The 20,013-nt window shown below is 41.1% G+C and overlaps 1 protein-coding gene across 3 annotated transcripts; it reads left to right on the top strand.

The window, feature by feature from the left end:
• Position 1: 1 nt before the first annotated feature.
• On the top strand, positions 2-14,363 carry CKAP2 (cytoskeleton associated protein 2). 3 transcript variants are annotated; one of them, XM_044444344.1, is made up of 9 exons: positions 2-53; positions 259-384; positions 7,202-7,250; positions 7,820-8,628; positions 9,749-9,962; positions 11,524-11,691; positions 12,271-12,340; positions 12,834-13,188; positions 13,395-14,363. In XM_044444344.1, exons 3-9 carry the CDS (start codon positions 7,248-7,250, stop codon positions 13,648-13,650), a joined length of 1,875 nt encoding a protein of 624 aa, XP_044300279.1. In that variant the 5' UTR covers positions 2-53; positions 259-384; positions 7,202-7,247; the 3' UTR covers positions 13,651-14,363. The 3 variants fall into 3 exon arrangements, with proteins under 3 accessions (XP_044300279.1, XP_044300281.1, XP_044300280.1); XM_044444346.1 differs by lacking the exons at positions 2-53; positions 259-384 and adding an exon at positions 1,781-1,858; XM_044444345.1 differs by lacking the exons at positions 2-53; positions 259-384 and adding an exon at positions 3,383-3,426.
• Positions 14,364-20,013: the final 5,650 nt, after the last annotated feature.

The following is a 20,013-nucleotide window of genomic DNA, read 5'->3' as shown; positions in this document are numbered from 1 at the left end:
CGTTTACCCCTGTTGTAGTGCAGAAAGGCTCCCAGAGCGCGTACTGCAAATAGGTAAATAAATATAGGCTATCCTCAGGCTTACAGTGTAACAGGCACAAAGGGAAAACTACTGGGAAGGAAAGTCGAATATATTTCAATGGCTGCAGATTTTTTCTCGAATGTTTTGATCACTCACAAATGTTTCATTTATATTGTTTGGTTGCCGTGTGATCCTTGTAACAATCCTATAAGGAAGGTCATTGTTATTCTCTTCCAGTTGCAGAAGTAGGGGAATGGGGCTGAGAGGAAGTGGTTCCTCTGAAACCACTTAAGGAGCAATCCTGTGCATATTTAGAGAAAAGCTGCCTACAACTAGTATTCTCCCACAACTACACTGGGAACTGTGAGTATAATTTCTGCCTAAATATGAATATGATTCTGTCCCCTGTGGAGGTTTAACTGGGAAGTCAGGAAAAGTTTCCTCACTGTCAGAGGTCATGGGCTCTCCCACACTAGGGACATTCAGAAAGAACCTGAACCATCTGAGTGGGATGGTGTAAACTGGCATCCTGCAACAGCAGGAGGTTGGACCAGATGACCCTCTTGACTCCTTCCAACTCTACTGTACTATGAACTGGGAATTCTCTGATCCATAATTTAACCTTCATCCATGAGACTTACTTCTGAGTAAACATGCACAGGATGGGGTGACATGCTTAAGCCACTACACAGTGCCACAAGGAAGGGTACATGTGTGTACCCTGCAACTTAACCAGAAATTTACAACACACATTCTGGTGGAGAGGGGAGTAGAATAAATAGGAACTGTGTGCTGTATTATTTATCTTGGGAGAAAAATCCCCTTCCCATCCTGGAAAGAATTGAGCAATAACTGGGTTGGAATTTGCTGTATCAGAAAATTCTTAAGTAACCCAGTGGTTATCTAGGATCTTTGAGATGTGTTCTTGCATCAGATTTTTTAATAAAAGATACAATCCTAAATGTATTTAGATAGAAGAAGGCCTATTTCCTGCCCACTCCAGCCAGTTATGTTGGGGCATGCTGGAAGTATATTATACCCCTTTTCCTCTCTAAACATGCACAGCATTGCATCCTAAGCCTCATAATTGAACCCCCATGACTTGCAGTACAATATTCTTTAAATATTGTGTAGACTATATAACAAGTGTGCTGTTTAAATGGCTCAGCACATGTCACTGAAAGCTCCTCTGTACTGAAGTAAGATTCAACGTCCCTGGAATTATTTCTGAGTAATTGTGTATAGGAGTGTACCCTTATCCTATCTGAACATTTTAAAATATAAATATGGCTGGGGGATACTGGGAGTTGTAGAATTTTTAAATGTCTAAACATGCATAAAGTTCCAAAGTTATTAGAACCTAATCCTAGTCAAGCGTCCATGGGGTTTATTTCCAAGTAAGTATGTTTACCTTACAGCAGGGGTGGGCAATATGGCCCTCCAGATGTTTCAGCCTACAACTGCCCTAGTCAGCATAATCAAAAGTGAGAGATGCTGGGCTAATAATCTGGAAGGCGATACATTGCCCAGCCGTACAAAACAGACTCTCCAGATGCATTGGACAACAATACTCCACAGTCTTATATCAGTTAGGGATTATGGATGTTACAGTCCAAACCATCTAAGGGAGGTAGTTCAACAGGTTCTCCTTTCTTCCTCCCATTCCTATGTGACAAGTTTAACTAGGGAAGAACCCTTATTTATACAATCATCAAAAGTAAAGGAACCCTGTTTCACATTTGCAAGGCATCCCCCAAACAGTCTCCAATATGTCTGAGAAAGCACAACACGGGGAGCAACTGGAGTATAGCTGCCTGCTTCTCTTCCTTCTCCAAAGGTAGGTGATCTTGCTAATACAGGCAGGCAACTGGGTCCTAGCATCTTCGCTTGTTACTGTGGAATGTCATCTTGCACCCTCATCTGGCCACTACCAAATAGACACAATCACCATCGTTCATGTCCATAAGTGTTTAATATTTGGACTGTTTAATTCTGAGGATGTTTGCCCAGGGGATGGATATTTGCATAGGGAGGCTGCCAGTCCAGACTTTTCAGGGAAACGCTTCAGTAAAAGAAGCCTATCTGCAGTTGCAAGGAAACAATTAAAATGGGACTTACTTCTGGATAATGTGTAGGATTGCACTGTAAAACTCACTGAATTAAAATATAGCAAAAGCTGAAATCCCCCTGGAGCATAATACCCATCTACTATACATTTTAAAACTGCCAAGTGCCAAACTAACCAGATCCCAGCTGATCTTCAAAGCCAATTTACTGGGGCCTGTTTATTTAGAAGCAAGCCTAAAAAATCAAGCAGACCTACATAACTGCTTTCTATGGAACTTACTCTCAGGTCTAGAATTTCAACTTCATTTTCATTTTAACTCAATAGGATATATAGTACAACCTTATACATTAGCCAGAAAAAGGTCCCATTGATCTCAATGGGATTGGCCTTAGAATTGCAGCCTTAGCACTTCCCAGCAGACAGGCTGATGTATTACTTATTTTTGTATTAGATTTATATCCCACCTCTTTTCAAGGAACTCATGGCACGTTACATAATTCTCCTCTCAATCATATCCTCACAACAACCCAGTAAGATGGTTTGACTGCAAGTCTAAGAATCTCCCCAATTTGCAGATCCAGACTTTTTGAAGTTTCCAAGGAAAGAGTTCAGTAAAAGCTTATCAGAAAGCCAGCATGGTATTAAGAATGCAGGGCTGGGACTGAGGAGATCTGGCTTCTAGTCCCCATTCAGCTATGGAGCCAGCTGGGGACTTTGGGCCGGTCACAGAATCTCAGCCCGATCCTATCCCAACTCACAGGGTTGAGGTTGTGGGGATAATATTGAGAGCAGGAGGAGAATAATTATGAAGTTGCTTTGCGTTCCTTGAAAGTAAAAAGGTGAGATAATAACATGGGCTCCTGTAAGAAGTGACAATCTGTGACAACCCTAAAAGAAAATAGCGTTTATTTTCTTCCTCTCATAGAGCAGAAATCCTTTACCGGGAAATACGATTAAAAATGCAGTGCACTCCTATGCAAATCTATTCAGTTGAGTTCAATGCGATCACTCCTAGAAAGGCTCTAGAACATTTCTACGCAAAGAGAGCACAACCCACATCCTGCCCTAACTCCGCGACGACCGAGCTATGCTCGCAAGCAGCAACGTGCGCAATTTTCCTAATTTTCCCCACCTCGGCTGAGTAGCCCGGCTCCTTCTAATTGGTTGATTTCAAGTCTGTGCACGGACCAATCAGCGGGGGCGCTTAGGTTGCGTGCTCCCCTCGCGCGTGATTCAATTCAAACGGGGTGAGCTGCTCTGGGTGTTGGTGGCAGTTGCGGCGGCTTCAGGCGAAACGGCGACCCCCGGCTCGGCAATTTCGGGTGCAGTTTAGGCAGGTGAGTGTGGAGCCGGAGGGGCAGAGTGAGGCGGGATTGGGAGGTTATGTTTTATGCACGCTTAGTTTGCAGAGTTGGCGAGGATTCGCCCGTGCTTTCTTACAATAAAAGAAAGTTTGTTTTGTATTTTTTTCGTTATGCGCCGTCAAGTCGTCTCCAACTTATGGAGACCCTACGATGAAAGACCTCTAAAGAGGTCTGGTTTAACCTGGTGTCTTACACCAAGCAGCGGGTTGGACTCGATGGCCTTCTGGTTCCTTCCAACTCTACTGTTCTATGATTCTGTCCCCTTCCAATTCCACTATTTTGTGAAAATGCCCTATCCACAACAGCCTGATAAACTCCTGTAAAGTCAAGACTCTGGCTTCTTTTATGGAGTCAGTCCTCTCACATTTGATCTTCCTTTTCTTCTGTATTCGACTTTTCCTAGCATGTTTGGCTTCTTCAGTGAGTTTTGCATTCTCATGATGTGTCCAAAATATGAAACCTTCAGCTTTGTCATTTTTGCTTCTAGGAAAAGCTCTGGCTTAAAAGTGAACACACAACAACTTTAAGATCTCTGGTTTTTATCATGTGAAGGGGCAGTGACCAAAAAGGGAATTGTGCTCCTTCTGATTCACTTCTGAATACTTATTAGCTTGCCAATACTCTTATTGAACTATGATGCACCAAACCTAGTGGAAACATGTGAATAAATGGTCAGTGCAGTAATCCCAATTTGGTTGAGAGGTAGGTAAAATTAACAGGAATCCATAATATTATGCAATCTAAAGTTCTCTTTGCTGCTACCTTGGGGGTAGTGTCTGGGCATGTTCCTGCCCAATCACAGCTATGTTAACATTTTAGGTTGCACTGCTGTTTTTGTGGACAGCTCTTGCTTTTGTCCAGCTGAAGAGCCAGTGTGGTTAAGTGTGTGGGACAGACTTGGGTGATTTGGGTTCTGTTCCCATTCAGGCATGCAGCTAACTGAATGGCTGTTGTAAAGAATGAGATGAGGAGAATTATGTCAGTTGCCTTGAGTTCCTTGAAAGGAGAAAGGTGGGATATAGGTATAATAAATAAACCAAATGTAAACAAAAATGGATTTCTAAAGGAACAGGAGGCCTCTTTTCAGAAATGCTTCACGTGTATAATGTCCAAGAGGAGATGGGAGATCCCTCTACTAACCTGGATCCCCAATGCCCACTCTTTAGCCTGGATATCTGCAAAAATGCAAGCCGTATAGGCTTCTGTACCCATAAAGGCTTCTCAGCAATTGGACTAGGGAAGATTTCTTTCAAGTCACTGGTAATGGGAAAGAGGACTAAAATGGCTTTTATTTTGTTTTAGATGTTTAGACTATAATTCCTAGCATTCTGGACCATTGGTTAATTTGGTTGGGCATGATGGGGTTTGAAATTCAAAACACTAGGAAGGCTGGCTTAGTTTACAGGTGTGCTAAACTTGTGTTCCCATCTTATGAAATGTGTGTGGGAAGTCCTTTTCCATGCTCCCCATTTTCTCCAGAGACCACCTGAGCTTGGAGAAATTATCACAAGATGAAAATTGTGAACAGGCAAGAAGGATTGCCTGTTCTTGGGGAGTAGACTCTGCCCCGAAGTCTGTCTATCTTTGTCTTGATAAGGTTTCACTGATTAATTTGTGCAAGGTTGTTATTTGAGGCACATGACTAAAGCCAGGAAAATGGGTGGTTGCTCCACTCTTAACAGGCAAGGAAGCACTGGAAGTCCAAGCAACGTGGGGTTTTCAAGTCCAGGTTTATAAGGGTTCCTGTACCTCTGCAAGATAGATAGAAGGGAAATGCAAACAAATTGCAGCATTCCCTGTTACTTATACTATGATAAGAAAAAATGCTCTTGGAGAAATTCATTGGAACAGTTATGAGTATGTGTTACTAGATTCAAAAGTAGTATTGCCCTATGAATAAATTTTAGCTTCTTCCCAGATAGGATGATACCTCTACACCCACCTGGATTTTGCTCAACCCATCATGTAGAGGCCCACAAGAGCTCACCTGGTTGGCTGTTCCTGTATGTTCTCCATACAACATGCACACAGAGGCCAAAACTGTGCACCTGATTTCACAAGGGAAAATCTCATAATAGGCCTGATCTGGGGCCTATGCACACAGACTTTTATGCTTGTGGTTCATATGCAGCTAGTCTATCCATCTAGATATAGTTTGCAGGATAAAGAGGGCAAGTGTGCATGCTTCCTATGCTATTGGCAGAATATGCTTGTAATGTGGGAGTATTGTCCAATCCAATCCTCTCCCAGTCTGCCATGGGAAGGTTATTTGAATATTTTTATGTGCTATACATTGCCCAGTTGTGGGGTGCCTGATCTCAGTTTCTCAGAACAGTTATTCTGTCATTGTCTGCTTTGTGCTCTGCATATTCACTAACTTTGCTTTCTTTACTCATGTTGCACATCTTGGTAGCAAACATACATTCCCCCCCCCCAGAATATTGTTCCCTAGTTTGGCTGTCATTTTCCCCAATGTCTTACTTGTTAAACAACAGTTAATCTCTGTTTAAAAGAAGTGGAGGATTGCTTGCTGTTTCTTAATAATTCAGTAAGCAAAGTTAAGTTCTGTTTCTTATGTTAAAAAAATGTGGACATTATCAACAGTTCAGTATTAACTGGGGAATCCAGGCATTGTTGCCTGTACATATAAGTCAAGTAGCTTAAAAAGAAAGGAACATGGAGGAGATTTAGGATGCTCATCTTATAAAGCTGCTAACCTCTGGAATGAGCTGGCTCTTAGCTTTTAAGCGAGGACAACACTGAGATACAGTGGTACCTCAGCTCTCAATCGCCTCAGTTCTTGACCAAATCGGGTCGCGAACAGAAATTTTGGCAAAATGTTGCCTCAAGTCGCAAACTGCATTGGGTGACAGTTGCGGTCATGCCTCACTTCCCTGCATGAGCACGCCTGCAATTGCACCCATCTTCCCTGAATGAGGGCTACCGTGATTGTGGCCATCTCCCCACAAGCACGACCAAAATCGCGCCTGTCTTCCCTACATGAGCACAATCGTGGCCATCCCCCACCCCCGAGCATGATCGCTATTGCACAATTATCGTTTGGACTCTCCCTCCAAACAATAACCTCCCACCACCACCTAGTGTTTTAGTGTACAGTGTTCTCTACTGTACTTTGTTACTTTGTTGTTCTTTGTCACTTTGTTTCAAATTTTTGTAATAAAAAGAATGGTTACAGAACGGATTAACCTTATTTACATTGAACCTTATGGGGAAATTTGACTTGGGTCACGACCAATTCGAGTCACTACCAGAGTCTTGGAACAGATTAAGTTCATGAGCCAAGGTACCACTGTACTGTTTACTATATCTGTAGCCCTAAATGGTTTGAAACTAGGCTAAGGGACTACCTGCTCCACACTTTCAGATCAGCCAGGAAGACTCTGGAGTATGTCCTCTTCCATCTGAGGTACGGTGGTTTGGCGTTCAGGACACAGCTTTTCTACTTCTGGTGTCCACAGTTCGGAACTCACTTTCCTCTTCCCTCTTTTTCACCAATTGGTGAAGTTAGCCCCATTTAGTCAGATCTCTATTTAATAACTTCATGTCTATGTGCTGATTTATTGAGCAGCTGCTGGTGGCTATTTTTTGTCCTTCTCTTCTGAATTTTGATGATACTGTTTTTATTGAAAAATGCTTTGGGATTGCTTTTGCCAAACAACAACTTATAAATGTAAGACGAAATCAGATCAAGCCCCATCTGAATTCTTTGTTCTTATTTCCTTAACAGCTAGTCAAGTGTTGCTGCAAAACGTAATTTTATTGGCAAGGCAAAAATGGTAAGTTGTACACTGTATATTATTTGGTATTAACTTAAAATTTGAGCTCAAGATAGATTATAATTATTTTGCAGTTAGGAGTAAAGAATCTTTGTTTCTAAAAATCTGTGACTTAAAATTCACCTATATGGAGGGAAATGGGAACAAAGACTTCCAGGTCACAGTCCAAACAATATGACTTTGAAAATTTTGCCAAGTAAATGAATGAAAGAGTAGCTCTGGTGTATTATCCTCTCCTGTCCCCAGTCTTTCCCGGTTCTTGATTTCTTCTTCCACAAGCAGTGAATATAAAAGAAAATGTGGAAGAGGCACAGGGTAGATCTGTTCCTGTGACTGACCTTGCCCAAACACTTGGCTCTCTTGCTTCTGTGTTAAAGCTACTCTTTTTAAAAGGTCTTATAATGAAAGAAAAATGAAGATAATGTTGTTTACCTTTGTGACAATTGTAAAAGAAGTGCACTACATCTAAGTAGTGTTTACAGTATTGTGTATTTTGGTACAGAGGTTATGCACTGCCTTTATGTTGGAAAGCGAAAAGTCAGTCATCTAATGTTAATTTAATTTTTCAGGAAGATAAAGAAAATGCTAATGGATCTGCATGGAATCATATGGACAGTCCTCTGGGAAAAAACTTAGCTTCCCCAAAGGTTTTACAGTCTCCTAACATAGTGAAGCAAAGCACTATAATTGTAAACTGTAGCCCTCTAGCCAGTACTGCAGCAGTTGTTCCTGAACCTGCTGAAGCGAAAAACAAAAGCGTGTTGATCAGTCAGAATGTCTTACTCAAAAAAAACACAAAAGAGAAGCAGGTGAAAACAGCTCCCCCTAACTCTGGCAAATGCCTTTCAGAGAGGCGTGTTCTTGGTGCATATCGTGGTAGGGTAGTCTCATCTAAGGTAAACTCCTTCAGAAAAATACCAGGAAATGATGGTACCAGATACTCTTTGGCTGGTTCTCCTAAGCTGCTTGTGAGGACTGCAGCTGCAAGGAGTAGTACAGATATAAAGAATGCCAGAGTCCCTGGCACAGTTAGTACTTCTAAGAGTGTAGATACTACAGTGCTCCAAACAAAGCCTCCTGTAAAGGTCTCTGTTAGCCACCCCAAGCCCATTGTGAACCATGAGAAACAATCGATCAATAAGATATCAGTAAATAAAGGGACATCCCAGAAAAACCCTGAGAGGAATTGGAAGCCACCGCTAAAGAATGACCTACCCAATGCTAGTAATTCTGTGTATAGAACAAAGAAACCTCTCGCACCCAAGACCATAACAGGAAGTTTAGTAGGACCAGTTTCTGCAACTCAAGGTACCATGTCAGCTTCAAAATCTGTTGACAACAGAAAAAGTATTCTGGCAAACCCTGCAGAAGTGAGAAGGTAATGGAAATAATAATCTCATCTTGTGTAAGTTGATGTGTTTTTGTTGTACTAGCTTGCCACACACACATGTTCTTAGGCTCAAATATACAAATAAGCTATTTGCAAGCAGGCAGAATCACTGCGCAGCAGGTTGCATGTGATGTTTGCAGTGGCCCTTTTGTTTACCATTCTAGATCCAGGGTACTGATACATACCATGTAGGGTCTTTTAATTTCAAGGCAACAAGGCCTTTAATTTCAAGGCAAAAACTTCAGAGCCAGCCAGCAAGAAGGATGAAACCTTGTAAATAAAACTGCTTGATAGCAGGGTGGGGGGAGAACAGTTTTGTAGGCCTATGGTACTATGGATGAATGCTAAGGAAAATCTCTTGAAAAACATGTTCATTTGTCCTGTGTTGATCAGATTTGCTATAGCTAGGAAGGATAGAAAGTATATGTGCATCTTATGTTCCTTACCTTGCACTGTACTTTCTGGGATTTGGACTAAATAACCTCCTCCAACTCATCTAGAGTTGAATCGGTGTATGGATGAGGCAATTGCAACATAATACTCAGCAGTCTACCACTGTTGGTGGAAATTTCTAATTGTCCATTCTAACATTGCTGTGCAGTTCCTTGAGGATTCCTCTGTCTATAATAATACATAATTCTCTTCCTTTGCTCTGGCTTGATGCAGGCATATTGTTACCTAATCACCTAACCATGGTTAGGAGATAATTGCGCACCCTAAAAAGTTGTGTGCTTCTTTCTGAGTTATCCTGTTGGACTATTTCCCCTTAGTTTCTGTTCAGAAGTCCTGGTTATACTACTGGTTGTACCCCCACTTGTGTTTCTGCTAACCACAGTTAGCGCAAACCATCACATGAAACTGCTGTTTTGTAGTGAGTTTCTGTATTATGGACAATGTCAATGTTGGAGGAGAGGTAATATCAACAATAGTGACTGGGGAGGGAGGGCACATTAACCCATGGGAAGTTCCCATTTTCCTAATGAGGTTTAGGTATTTAGGCAGTTGGCTTAGCTCTGTATCTGCTCTGTGTTACCTGATTTATATTTTTTCTAAGTTAAGGAGCAACACATTGATAATTTTATTAATATACCAACCTGTTTATGTGCAGAATTCAACTATCTGAATGGCAGAGATCTAAGGGAATAAAGAAACCGCCTGCTCCCATGTATGTTGATACTCAGCCTGAAACTGAGACACCTCAGCAAACTGTAAAAGAACCAATTGAATCCTTCTGGGCTGCTATAGCAGAAGAAGATGAGCAAGGATTAGTTAGCGACAAAGTCAACAAAACACTTGAGGAATGTCTGTCCCTAATTGAAAAGGTGAGGCATCTCTTAAGCCACAGTCTTTATTCAATACACTTTATTTATTTACTAACTCACTCATTTACTTATTAGAATTAATAAAGCTTTTTAAAATAACTCAGAGTGGCCCAAATTGACCCAGTTGGCTCCATGGTTGAGTGGGGGCTAGAACCCACACTTCTGAGTTACAGTCATGCGCTCTTGACTGCTACACCATACTGGCTCTCTATATAAAATCATAGAATAGTAGAGTTGGGAGGGGCCTATAAGGCCATTGGGTCCAACTCTCTACTCAATGCAGGACCACAAGGTAAAGCATCCCTAACAGATGGCTCTCCAACTGCCTCTTGAATGCCCCCAGTGTGGAGAGATCATAACCTCAGTAGGTAATTGGTTTCATTGTTGCACTGTTCAAACAGGACTATTTTCATATCTAGCCAGAATCTGGCTTCCTGTAATTTAAGCCTATTATTTTGTGGCCTGCACTCTGGAATGATTGAGATCCTGGCCCTCTTCTGGGTGACAGTCTTTCAAGTATTTGAAAAGTGCTATCCTATCTCCTCTCAATTTTGTCTTCTCAAGGGTAAACATGCCCAGCTCTTCCAATCTCTCTTCATAGGGCTTTGTTTCCAAGCCCCTGATTATCTTTGTTGTCTTCCCCTGAACTTACTCTGTTTTGTCTGGAGACATTCAAGTTCCATTATTTTTATTCAGTTCTGCAGGACCAACTGAAGCAAGGCAAGGCCATTTCAGTTTTGAAGCATCTTGGCACATAATGGATAAAATTTTAAATATTTATCATTAGGCCACCTAATGATAAAGTCCTATTGCTTATAGTAGGCTTTCAGCTAAAAGCAGGAGGGTTGGACAAAGTCATCCTGAAGAGAATAGATAGAAGAGTTGTATCTTTACTTATTATAGGCACTTCTTTTATGGGACTGCAGGTATGGGGTGGGACTGCAGGTGGCGCAGTGGTTTAAACCACTGTGCTGCTGGGCTGGTAGATCGAAAGGTCACCGGTTCGAATCTGCACAACAGGGTGAGTTCCCGTAGCTCTGTCCCAGCTCCTGCCAACCTTGCAGTTCGAAAGCATGCAAATGCATGTAGATAAAAAGGTACCACTTTGGTGGGCAGGTAACAGCGTTCCGTGCACTTCGGTGTTTAGTCATGCCGGCCACATGACCACGGAGACTGTCTGCGGACAAATGCTGGCTCCCTCGGCTAGGAAACGGAGATGAGCACTGCCCCCTAGAGTCAGGCATGACTAGACTTAACATCAAGTGGAAACCTGTACCTTTTATGGGGAGCACAGGTAGCTTTGATATAGAAGAACCTTGCTTTTAACCACTGGAGGCAAGATGCAGTCATAACCAATATGTTTTAGAGGCAGTGTTTTGCCTGCTAGGTCTTTCCCTTGATTTGACTCTTGTTTAGCAGGAGTTTATGAAAGCTCATATAATAAAAACTTTTATGCTTTTTGCAGCAGAAACATGGCCATCCCTCTGATTATTATTTTAAATAATAACTTTTATATGTTTGCCAGTATACTTTCTCCTTGCCATTTTATACCTCTCTTCAGGGTTGTCCAGGTGATACGATACAGTCTACTTTGGAAAGGCTGATAGTGATGGCACCAGATGCAAAAAAGTTTGCTAAGTACTGGATATGCCAGATGCGTCTTGAACAATTTCACTCCACTGAAAAGGTTCTTGGTATTTTTGAAAATGCAATACTGGCAGGAGCTCAGGTAAGAACTCCCAAATGCTACATAGCTTCTAAGGTGTTAACTTTTATCAGCAATTATATCTAATTCTAAAATCACCTTTAGACATTCTGCAAATAAGAAGTATAACTTTTACAATCCAATAATCTATTTATAGATTATCTCATAGCATTTTTCAGGACCCAGAACAGCCAATCATGGTTTAACCCTATTTATTTGTGGTACAATGCTCATCATTTCTAATTTCTTAAACAACCCAGGAACATCCCTATTCCTTGGTGGCTGTTGTGATGTCCAACCCTAACACTTTAGGTTGTTTAGGGAAGCAGATGAGAAGCAGTGTGCTTGTGCACACTCAGAAATAATTGTGTGAACCAGGTCATAATGTTATATCTTTTGCCAAAGGAATACAAGGTGCCATGGTTCTCTTTCCCCCACCATTTTCATTGCAGCAACCCTGTGATATAGTGACTGGCCCAAGGGCACTCAGTAAGCTTCACAGATGTACCCTGGGTTTTCCTAGTCTAACATGCTAATCACCACAACACATTGGTTAATTACAATTGACCTGATGGGGTACTAACCAAATCGTGTTCATTTCAGCCTAAGGATGAATTACGTCGGGCATTAGCAGATGCTATGAGAGCTCTCAAAAATCTATCCACATCCAATGGTAAGCATTCTCCGGATTTTTCCCATCCTATCATCCTACTGTTGCCTTGTTAACCACTTGCAATTCCATACAGATGCATGCATGGGAGGTGAGTAGGCAAGAAAAAGAATAGGGGCTCTTCTTTTAAGTAACAGTAAAAACTTTTGTAGGCTGCTAGCATTTTGGGGTTAAATAACAAGGCTGTCATGCTGTTAAAACTGTTTTTGTCCTTGATAAATATGACTGCTTGTTAGAAGTTTTGATCAAGGTGTCGATTTTGAAGACAAACCTCTGTAGTTTGGAACTATATTCATTTATGCTATATTTCTACCACAGCAAATCAGCATGAATATAATAGAAAATGGGGACCACAGTAAATGTGCCTTACAAAATCTACCTGTTAATTGATTGTGATGGTACTGGTCTACACAACATAGCTTAACTCTTGGATTTAACTTCTCGCAGGAAAAAGTTCTGAGTTGCCTGGAATCATGACAATATATTTTTTTTTCAGAAGAATGTGTGAAGAAGGAAATCACTCTAAACCATGAGAAAGAAGTTAATTCTGATGAAGTAAGGAAAGAAAATGCTTGCAAGGAAGTCCTACCCAGTGAAAACATGGGATCTAGCAATGATGAAGCTTCTCAAAAAGCAACAGAAGCATGTTTGAAATCAGAACAAGAAAGCATTCCTGATCAAAAAAAACACGGAAATAAAGACCATAAACAGAAACATACCATTAAAAAAGAAGAGCAGGGTTGTGGCAATGCCAAGAAAGATCACATCCTGGAGATTAACACTCCTGAAAATGATAACGCGGGCTCCTATTTAATTAAGTATAATTTGTCAACAACTCCTTACTTGGAAAGGTAAGCTTCAGATTTATGTGATGGTGTTGGTAGTGGTCTGTCATCAGGAGGTGCCTCATGCATTGATCGGATTACCTAATAAAGTATTTCCTTTGTAATGTTGAAGAATATTCAGTGCCAATCTAATCTTTATTTGCATTCTAACAAGCTGCACTGCAAATGTAAATGATTTGTTTAAATGGTTGCTCTCTCTTTGAATCCCCAAGCACAAAGAAAAAACTGCAGAGTGAAGCTAGTGATTCTGCTCTTAAGGATCTGAAATTTCTGACTCCTGTGAGACGTTCCCGCCGCATACATGAGAAGGTGTCCAAGTTGCCAGATATACTGAAAGAACAGAGCCCTTGTGTTTCATCACTTGAGCAGCTTGGAGAATTGGGGGAAGAAGGCATGGGCTACATCTACAGGGAGAACAGTGCACTGCGTAAAAACTCTGTCCACCAAAAAGAACAATGCAAAGAATAACAATACAGAATATAGCCCAATGCAGACATCATGCTCCCATCTCTAACCATGTTTAAGAAATCATGGGTATAGCACATACTCTTATGGAACTCCTCCTCCTCCTGCCTACCCTCCAGTGCCCTTAATTACATCTGCACTTGCTTTAACAATGGGTAACACTAACCTAATTCCCCTTTAATTAGGAAAAGAAGCTTATCTAGTTAGCAGATATAACCTTTTAAGGATTGTGGTGGCAACAGAGAGAGCACAGGATTGTGCATCTGCACCAGACTTACACGTTTGAAGTTGTGATTTCAAATCTTAGCAATAGGTACTAACTATACTGTTCAGTGTATATCTTTTCTTGAGTTCTCTTAATTGTCTTTAACTTTCAGTGTTATAAAACTTGTGTCTAAAATTTCTGCCATCCCTATTTTTAGAAACATGTTTGTGTATATAGGAGATATTGAATGGATAAAAAGTAGAAATTAATATTTGTAATGTTTGCTGCTAGTAATTTTTAAAAGACAAGTTCTTAAAGACAACTTTGGTTACAATAAATGTTCATTCTTAGTTGGATAGAAACTCCATGAGTTTTCAAGGTAAACATGCACATTCTTATTGCAGAGACCTCCTACCTTATGGTCTTCTCTTACCTGTAAGCATACAGTTTAGTGTGCAAAACTGAATGCAATGTACAGTGGTGCCTCATACTTCAGAGTTCAAATGCTAAAATCGAGATAAGATTGTTCCAAAGTTCAAACAATGCTTCTAAGTTTGAACTGTATGCACAGTCAAAAAAAATGTGGTCACGGCAGAAATGTCATCTGTTGTGTGTCCAAGGCATCTCTTGCTGGGAAGGCATCTCTTGCATTTGTGCCTTTTCAGTGTGTGCCTTCTTGAATGTTTTCAGTGACTTTTCTCACTTTATTTTTTTGGTTATATATATAAAACCCCTACATACTAAAATGGGGGATTCAGAGTTCAAACAGCCTCCTGAAATGAATTAAGTTTTAAGTATGAGGCACCACTGTAATTCCTTTTACATTGAAACTGGAAGACTTCTGCTAAAAAAATACAGTGGTACCTCAGTTCATGAACTTCATTCGTTTCATGATTCTGGTCGCAAACTGAATTGGTCACGAACCAAGTCAAATTTCCCATAAGCTTCAATGTAAATAAGTTACTCCGATCTGAACCATATTTTTTTTAACCACAAAAATATGAAACAAAGTACAGTATGGAGAGAGAACACTAACCTTGCTTGAGGTAACTTCTGGAGTGGAGGACAGGAAGGTGGTTGGGGAAGAGGTTATTGTTTGGAGGGAGAGTCTGCAACTGCAATCTCGACTAGAGGAAGCTGTGACCACGTGTCAGAGCAGGGAAGATGGCCACATCGTGTTCATCACCCGATGTGGAGTTTGCAAATGGAAGCAAATTTTTCCCATACTTTCTGTTTGTGAACCTAGGTATTACTGTAGAAGGACTATTTGGCTGATACTCAGACATGCTAGACTTTGGTCTTTTCATATTAGGGAGAAATGCTCTCTCCCCCCCTGCCCCAAAAAACAACCAAAGTGATTAAAGGGGAAAAAAGAGAATCAAGTAAACCAGAACTTTAAAATTGTTTGGCTAAGACTGAAAATAACAACACTAATTGCATCCACATATCTACATCTTCATATGTGTTAGTAAATCACATACTACTGTTATGAAAAATTATGCATATGTTTTAATAAAGGCAGCCAAATACTTTATTTTAAACATTTCTAGACCATGTCTATAGCCAGTCAGCTCTTTGGACAGTTTGGATAAATTCATTTCTAATTTAAGCCCTAAAGGCCATGTTTTCAGAAATCAAAAGTTTCATTAAATCCTTCATCTATTGTGTTTTGGCAGGTGGCCATTTAGCCTTCTAATCTTGTAATAGTCTTAGCTGTCAAAAAGGTACAGAGAACCCATTTATGTCGGTTTTATGTAGGTAATTCACGATAATATGTGTATCCTTAAATAATAAAGAGCTTTTCATCACAAAGTTTCCAGAGGGTGGAAGATCTAGCGCAGATCAGCAAAATAGGACCAATGGTATAAGGAAAGATCAAGGAGGCCAAATACATGCCCTTTCAGTGAAAGGTGGATTCTTTTTGAGGATATTTGTGGTGGAGTGCAACCCCATAAAATTTTAGAAAACAAAACATTAAGCTTCTGGAAATACTTGTCAGTCATAAACAGGAATGTCATGCAAAATATAAATTAGGTTTGGTATTATCAACCTTTCAATCTTACAGTCTCTGATTTGACATAACAAGAATGTGGAAATCAAAAAGTTATTCAACTGGAAATGACTATGGTGGACAGAAGACAAAAATGTAATAGCCTCTTATCCAGAAGCAATATCCTCCATGTCAATCAGGCCAGATTCTGACATGTAGGTCTGAAGTGTGAATCTCACCATTACTTCCTGTTAGGGACTGGTATATTCCTGTCCAGGCAGTAATTGAAGATCTCATTAAAATTTTCCCAATCATATAAGCATATGCAGTATCAAACAATTTGCTGAAACAGTCATGAAACATGGTTGGAGAGTTATTATGGAAAATGGTTTGAAATATGATGTAGAGGTTTCTATATAGTTGACAATTACCCATTGCAAGTTTCTCCTTGATGGATCACTGCCTTGTTGTGGCAAAGGAGCTTGTGTAGCTCAATGAAGCTATGAGCTATGCCGTGCAGGGCCACCCAAGACGGACAGGTCATAGCAGAGAGCTCTGACAAAACATGATCCACTGGAGAAGGAAATGGCAACCCACTCCAGTATGTCTGCCATGAAAACCCCATGGACAGTACCAAAAGGCAAAAAGATATGACGCTGGAAGATGAGCCCCTCAGGTCGGAAGGTGTCCAATATGCTACTGGGGAAGAGCAGAGGGCTAGTACTGGTAGTGCCAGAAAGCCGAAAGGACACTCAGTTGCAGATGTATCTGGTGGTGAAAGGAGAGTCCGATGCTGTAAAGATCTCTACTCCATAGGAACCTGGAATGTAAGATCCATGAATCAAGGCAAGCTGGATGTGGTCAAACGAGATGACAAGAAGGAACATCGACATCTTAGGAATCAGTGAACTAAAATGGACAGGAATGGGTGAATTTAATTCAGATGACCAGGTATATCAGGAAAAGCAGTACTGGGATACAATCTCCAAAATGACAGAATGATCTCAGTTCGAATCCAAGGCAAACCATTCTACATCACAGTAATCCAAGTCTATGCCCCAACCACTGGTGCTGAAGATGACCAGTTCTATGATGTCCTACAACACCTAGAATTAACACCAAAAAATGATGTCCTTATCATCATGGGGGATTGGAATGCTAAAGTAGGAAGCCAAAAGATAACCAGAATAACAGGCAAGTTTGGCCTTGGAGTACAAACTGAAACAGGGCACAGGCTGGTAGAATTTTGTCAAGAGAAGACGATAGTCATAGCAAACACTCTTTTCCAACAACCCAAGAGACAACTCTACACATGGACATCACCAGACGGTCAACACAGAAATCAGATTGACTATGTGCTCTGCAGCCAAAGATGGAGAAGCTCTATACAGTCAGTAAAAACTAGACCAGGAGCTGACTGTGGCTCAGATCATGAGCTTCTCATTGCAAAATTTAGGCTTAAATTGAAGAAAGTAGGGAAAAGCACTAGGCCACTCAGGTATGACCTAAATCATATCCCTGATGAATATACAGTAGAGGTGACAAATAGATTTAAGGAATTAGATCTGATAGACAGAGTGTCTGAAGAACTATGCACGGAGGTTTGCAACATTGTACAAGAGGTAGCAACTAAAACCATCCCAAAGAAAAAGAAATGCAAGAAAGCAAAATGGCTGTCTGAGGAAGCTTTACAAATAGCTGAGGAAAGAAGGGAAGTGGAAGGCAAGGGAGAAAGAGAAAGATACACCCAATGGAATGCAGAATTCCAGAGAATAGCGAGAAGAGTTAAGAATGCCTTCTTAAATAAACAGTGCAAAGAAACAGAAGAAAACAATAGAATGGGGAGGACCAGAGATCTCTTCAAGAAAATTGGAGATATGAAGGGAACGTTTCATGCAAGGATGGGCATGATAAAGGACTAAAATGGCAGGGACCTAACAGAGGCAGAAGAGATTAAGAAGAGATGGCAAGATTACACAGAGGAACTATACAAGAAAGAGCTTAACGTCCCAGATAACCTCGAGCCAGACATCCTGGAATGTGAAGTCAAATGGGCCTTAGGAAGTCTGAGCAGCAACAAAGCTAGTGGAGGTGACAGTATTCCGGCTGAGCTATTCAAAATCTTAAAAGACGATGCAGTAAAAGTGCTACACTCAATATGCCAGCAAATTTGGAAAACTCAACAGTGGCCACAGGATTGGAAAAGGTGAGTTTACATTCCGATCCCAAAGAAGGGCAATGCCAAAGAATGTTCAAACTACCACACCGTTGCACTCATTTCACATGCTAGCAAAGTTATGCTCAAAATCCTACAAGCTAGGCTCCAGCAGTATGTGGACCAAGAACTACCAGAAGTACAGGCAGGATTTCACAAAGGGAGAGGAACTAGTGATCAAATTGCCAACATATGCTGGATCATGGAGAAAGCTAGGGAGTTCCAGAAAAACATCTACTTCTGCTTCATTGACTATGCTAAAGCCTTTGATTGTGTGTATCACAACAAACTGTGGCAAGTTCTTAATGAGATGGGAGTACCAGATCATCTTATTGTCTCTTGAGAAACCTATATGCGGGTCAAGAAACAACAGTGAGAACTGGACACGGAACCACTGATTGGTTCAAAATTGAGAAAGGAGTTCGGCAAGGCTGTATACTGTCGCCCTGCCTATTTAACTTATATGCAGAGCACATCATGAGAAAGGCGGGGCTAGATGAATCACCAGTTGGAATTAAGATTGCTGGGAGAAATATCAACAACCTCAGATATGCAGATGATACCACTCTCATGGCAGAAAGTGAAGAGGAGCTAAAGAGCCTCTTGATGCTGGTGAAGGAGGAGAGCGCAAAAGTTGGCTTGAAACTCAACATTAAGTAAACTAAGATCATGGCATCCGGTCCTCTCACTTCCTGGCAAATAGATGGGGAAGAAATGGAGGTAGTGACAGATTTTATTTTCCTGGGCTCCAAGATCACCGCAGACGGGGACTGCAGCCAAGAAATTAAAAGACGCTTGTTCCTGGGGAGGAAAGCTATGGCAAATCTAGACAGCATACTAAAAAGCAGAGACATCGCCCTGCCAACGAAAGTGCGTATAGTCAAGGCTATGGTTTTCCCAGTTGCAATGTATGGCTGTGAAAGCTGGACCATAAGGAAGGCTGAGCGCAAAAGGATTGAGGCCTTTGAATTGTAGTGCTGGAGGAGACTTCTGCGAGTCCTTTGGACCACAAGGCGATCAAATCAGTCAGTCCTAGAGGAGATCAACCCTGACTGCTCTTTAGAAGGCCAGATACTGAAGATGAAACTCAAATACTTTGGCCACCTAATGAGAAGGAAGGAGTCCCTGGAGAAGAGCCTAATGCTGGGAACAATGGATGGCAAAAGAAGAAGGGGACAGCAGAGAATGAGGTGGCCAGATGGAGTCACTGAAGCAATTGGTGTGAGCTTGGGTGGACTCCGGGAGATGTGGAGGACAGGAAGGTCTGGAGGAATGTTGTCCATGGGGTCGCGATGGGTCGGACAGAACTTCGCAACTAACAACAACAATTTTTATTTTCCAAACATGACCAACCTCCATTTTTATGAGTTGACATCCATAATAACGGGGTAGTGTTAATGGGGCATTGTGGATGGTCTCTGTTATTTTTTATGCTAGGCAGATTGCAGATTGCTAAGATTATTTTTAGTCTCATCAGAGTTTGCAGTTTCAGGCTAGTTGTCCTGTGGTTATCCATCCCATAGTTCGCTTATTATTTTTAAAGGTCATGAGCGTCTCATTCAGCTTCTTGCATTATTAGACCTTACTGCAGTGAACACATTGCTGACTGAAAAACAGAGATCATATTATCAGAGCCATGTGTGAATGTGATTCTTCAACTATGTAAAGCAGTAGGAGGGTTCTATACTAGTAAAGTACAGAAGAGATACCCCTAAAGCAAGGGGAGGTACATTGTAGCCCTTCCAATATTTTGGCATACAACTCACCCATCATCCCTAGCCAGTAGCAAGGGCTTAGGGGAGTTGTTGGCCAAAACACCTTAAGTATGGTTTACTGAAATGAGCCAACTTCAAACCAGAGTTTATGAATTTTACTTACATTAATAAACCATTCTTAAGGGCATCCACAATTTAGGGTTTGGATGTCATTCTAAACTACAGCTAATTGAAAGTGAAA

This window comes from Varanus komodoensis, unplaced genomic scaffold (assembly GCF_004798865.1).
Source record: "Varanus komodoensis strain SLA01 unplaced genomic scaffold, ASM479886v1 scaffold44_3, whole genome shotgun sequence".
Taxonomy (NCBI): Eukaryota; Metazoa; Chordata; class Lepidosauria; order Squamata; family Varanidae; genus Varanus; species Varanus komodoensis.
Note: the sequence above shows the minus strand (reverse complement) of the source record. Positions and strands in the feature narration are given on the sequence as shown.

Excerpts from the sequence above, each read along its gene's own strand:
- CKAP2 (XM_044444344.1), top strand. Across the intron at positions 8,629-9,748 it reads AACCCTGCAGAAGTGAGAAG|AATTCAACTATCTGAATGGC; the intron begins GTAATGGAAATA and ends GTTTATGTGCAG. Across the intron at positions 13,189-13,394 it reads ACAACTCCTTACTTGGAAAG|CACAAAGAAAAAACTGCAGA; the intron begins GTAAGCTTCAGA and ends TGAATCCCCAAG.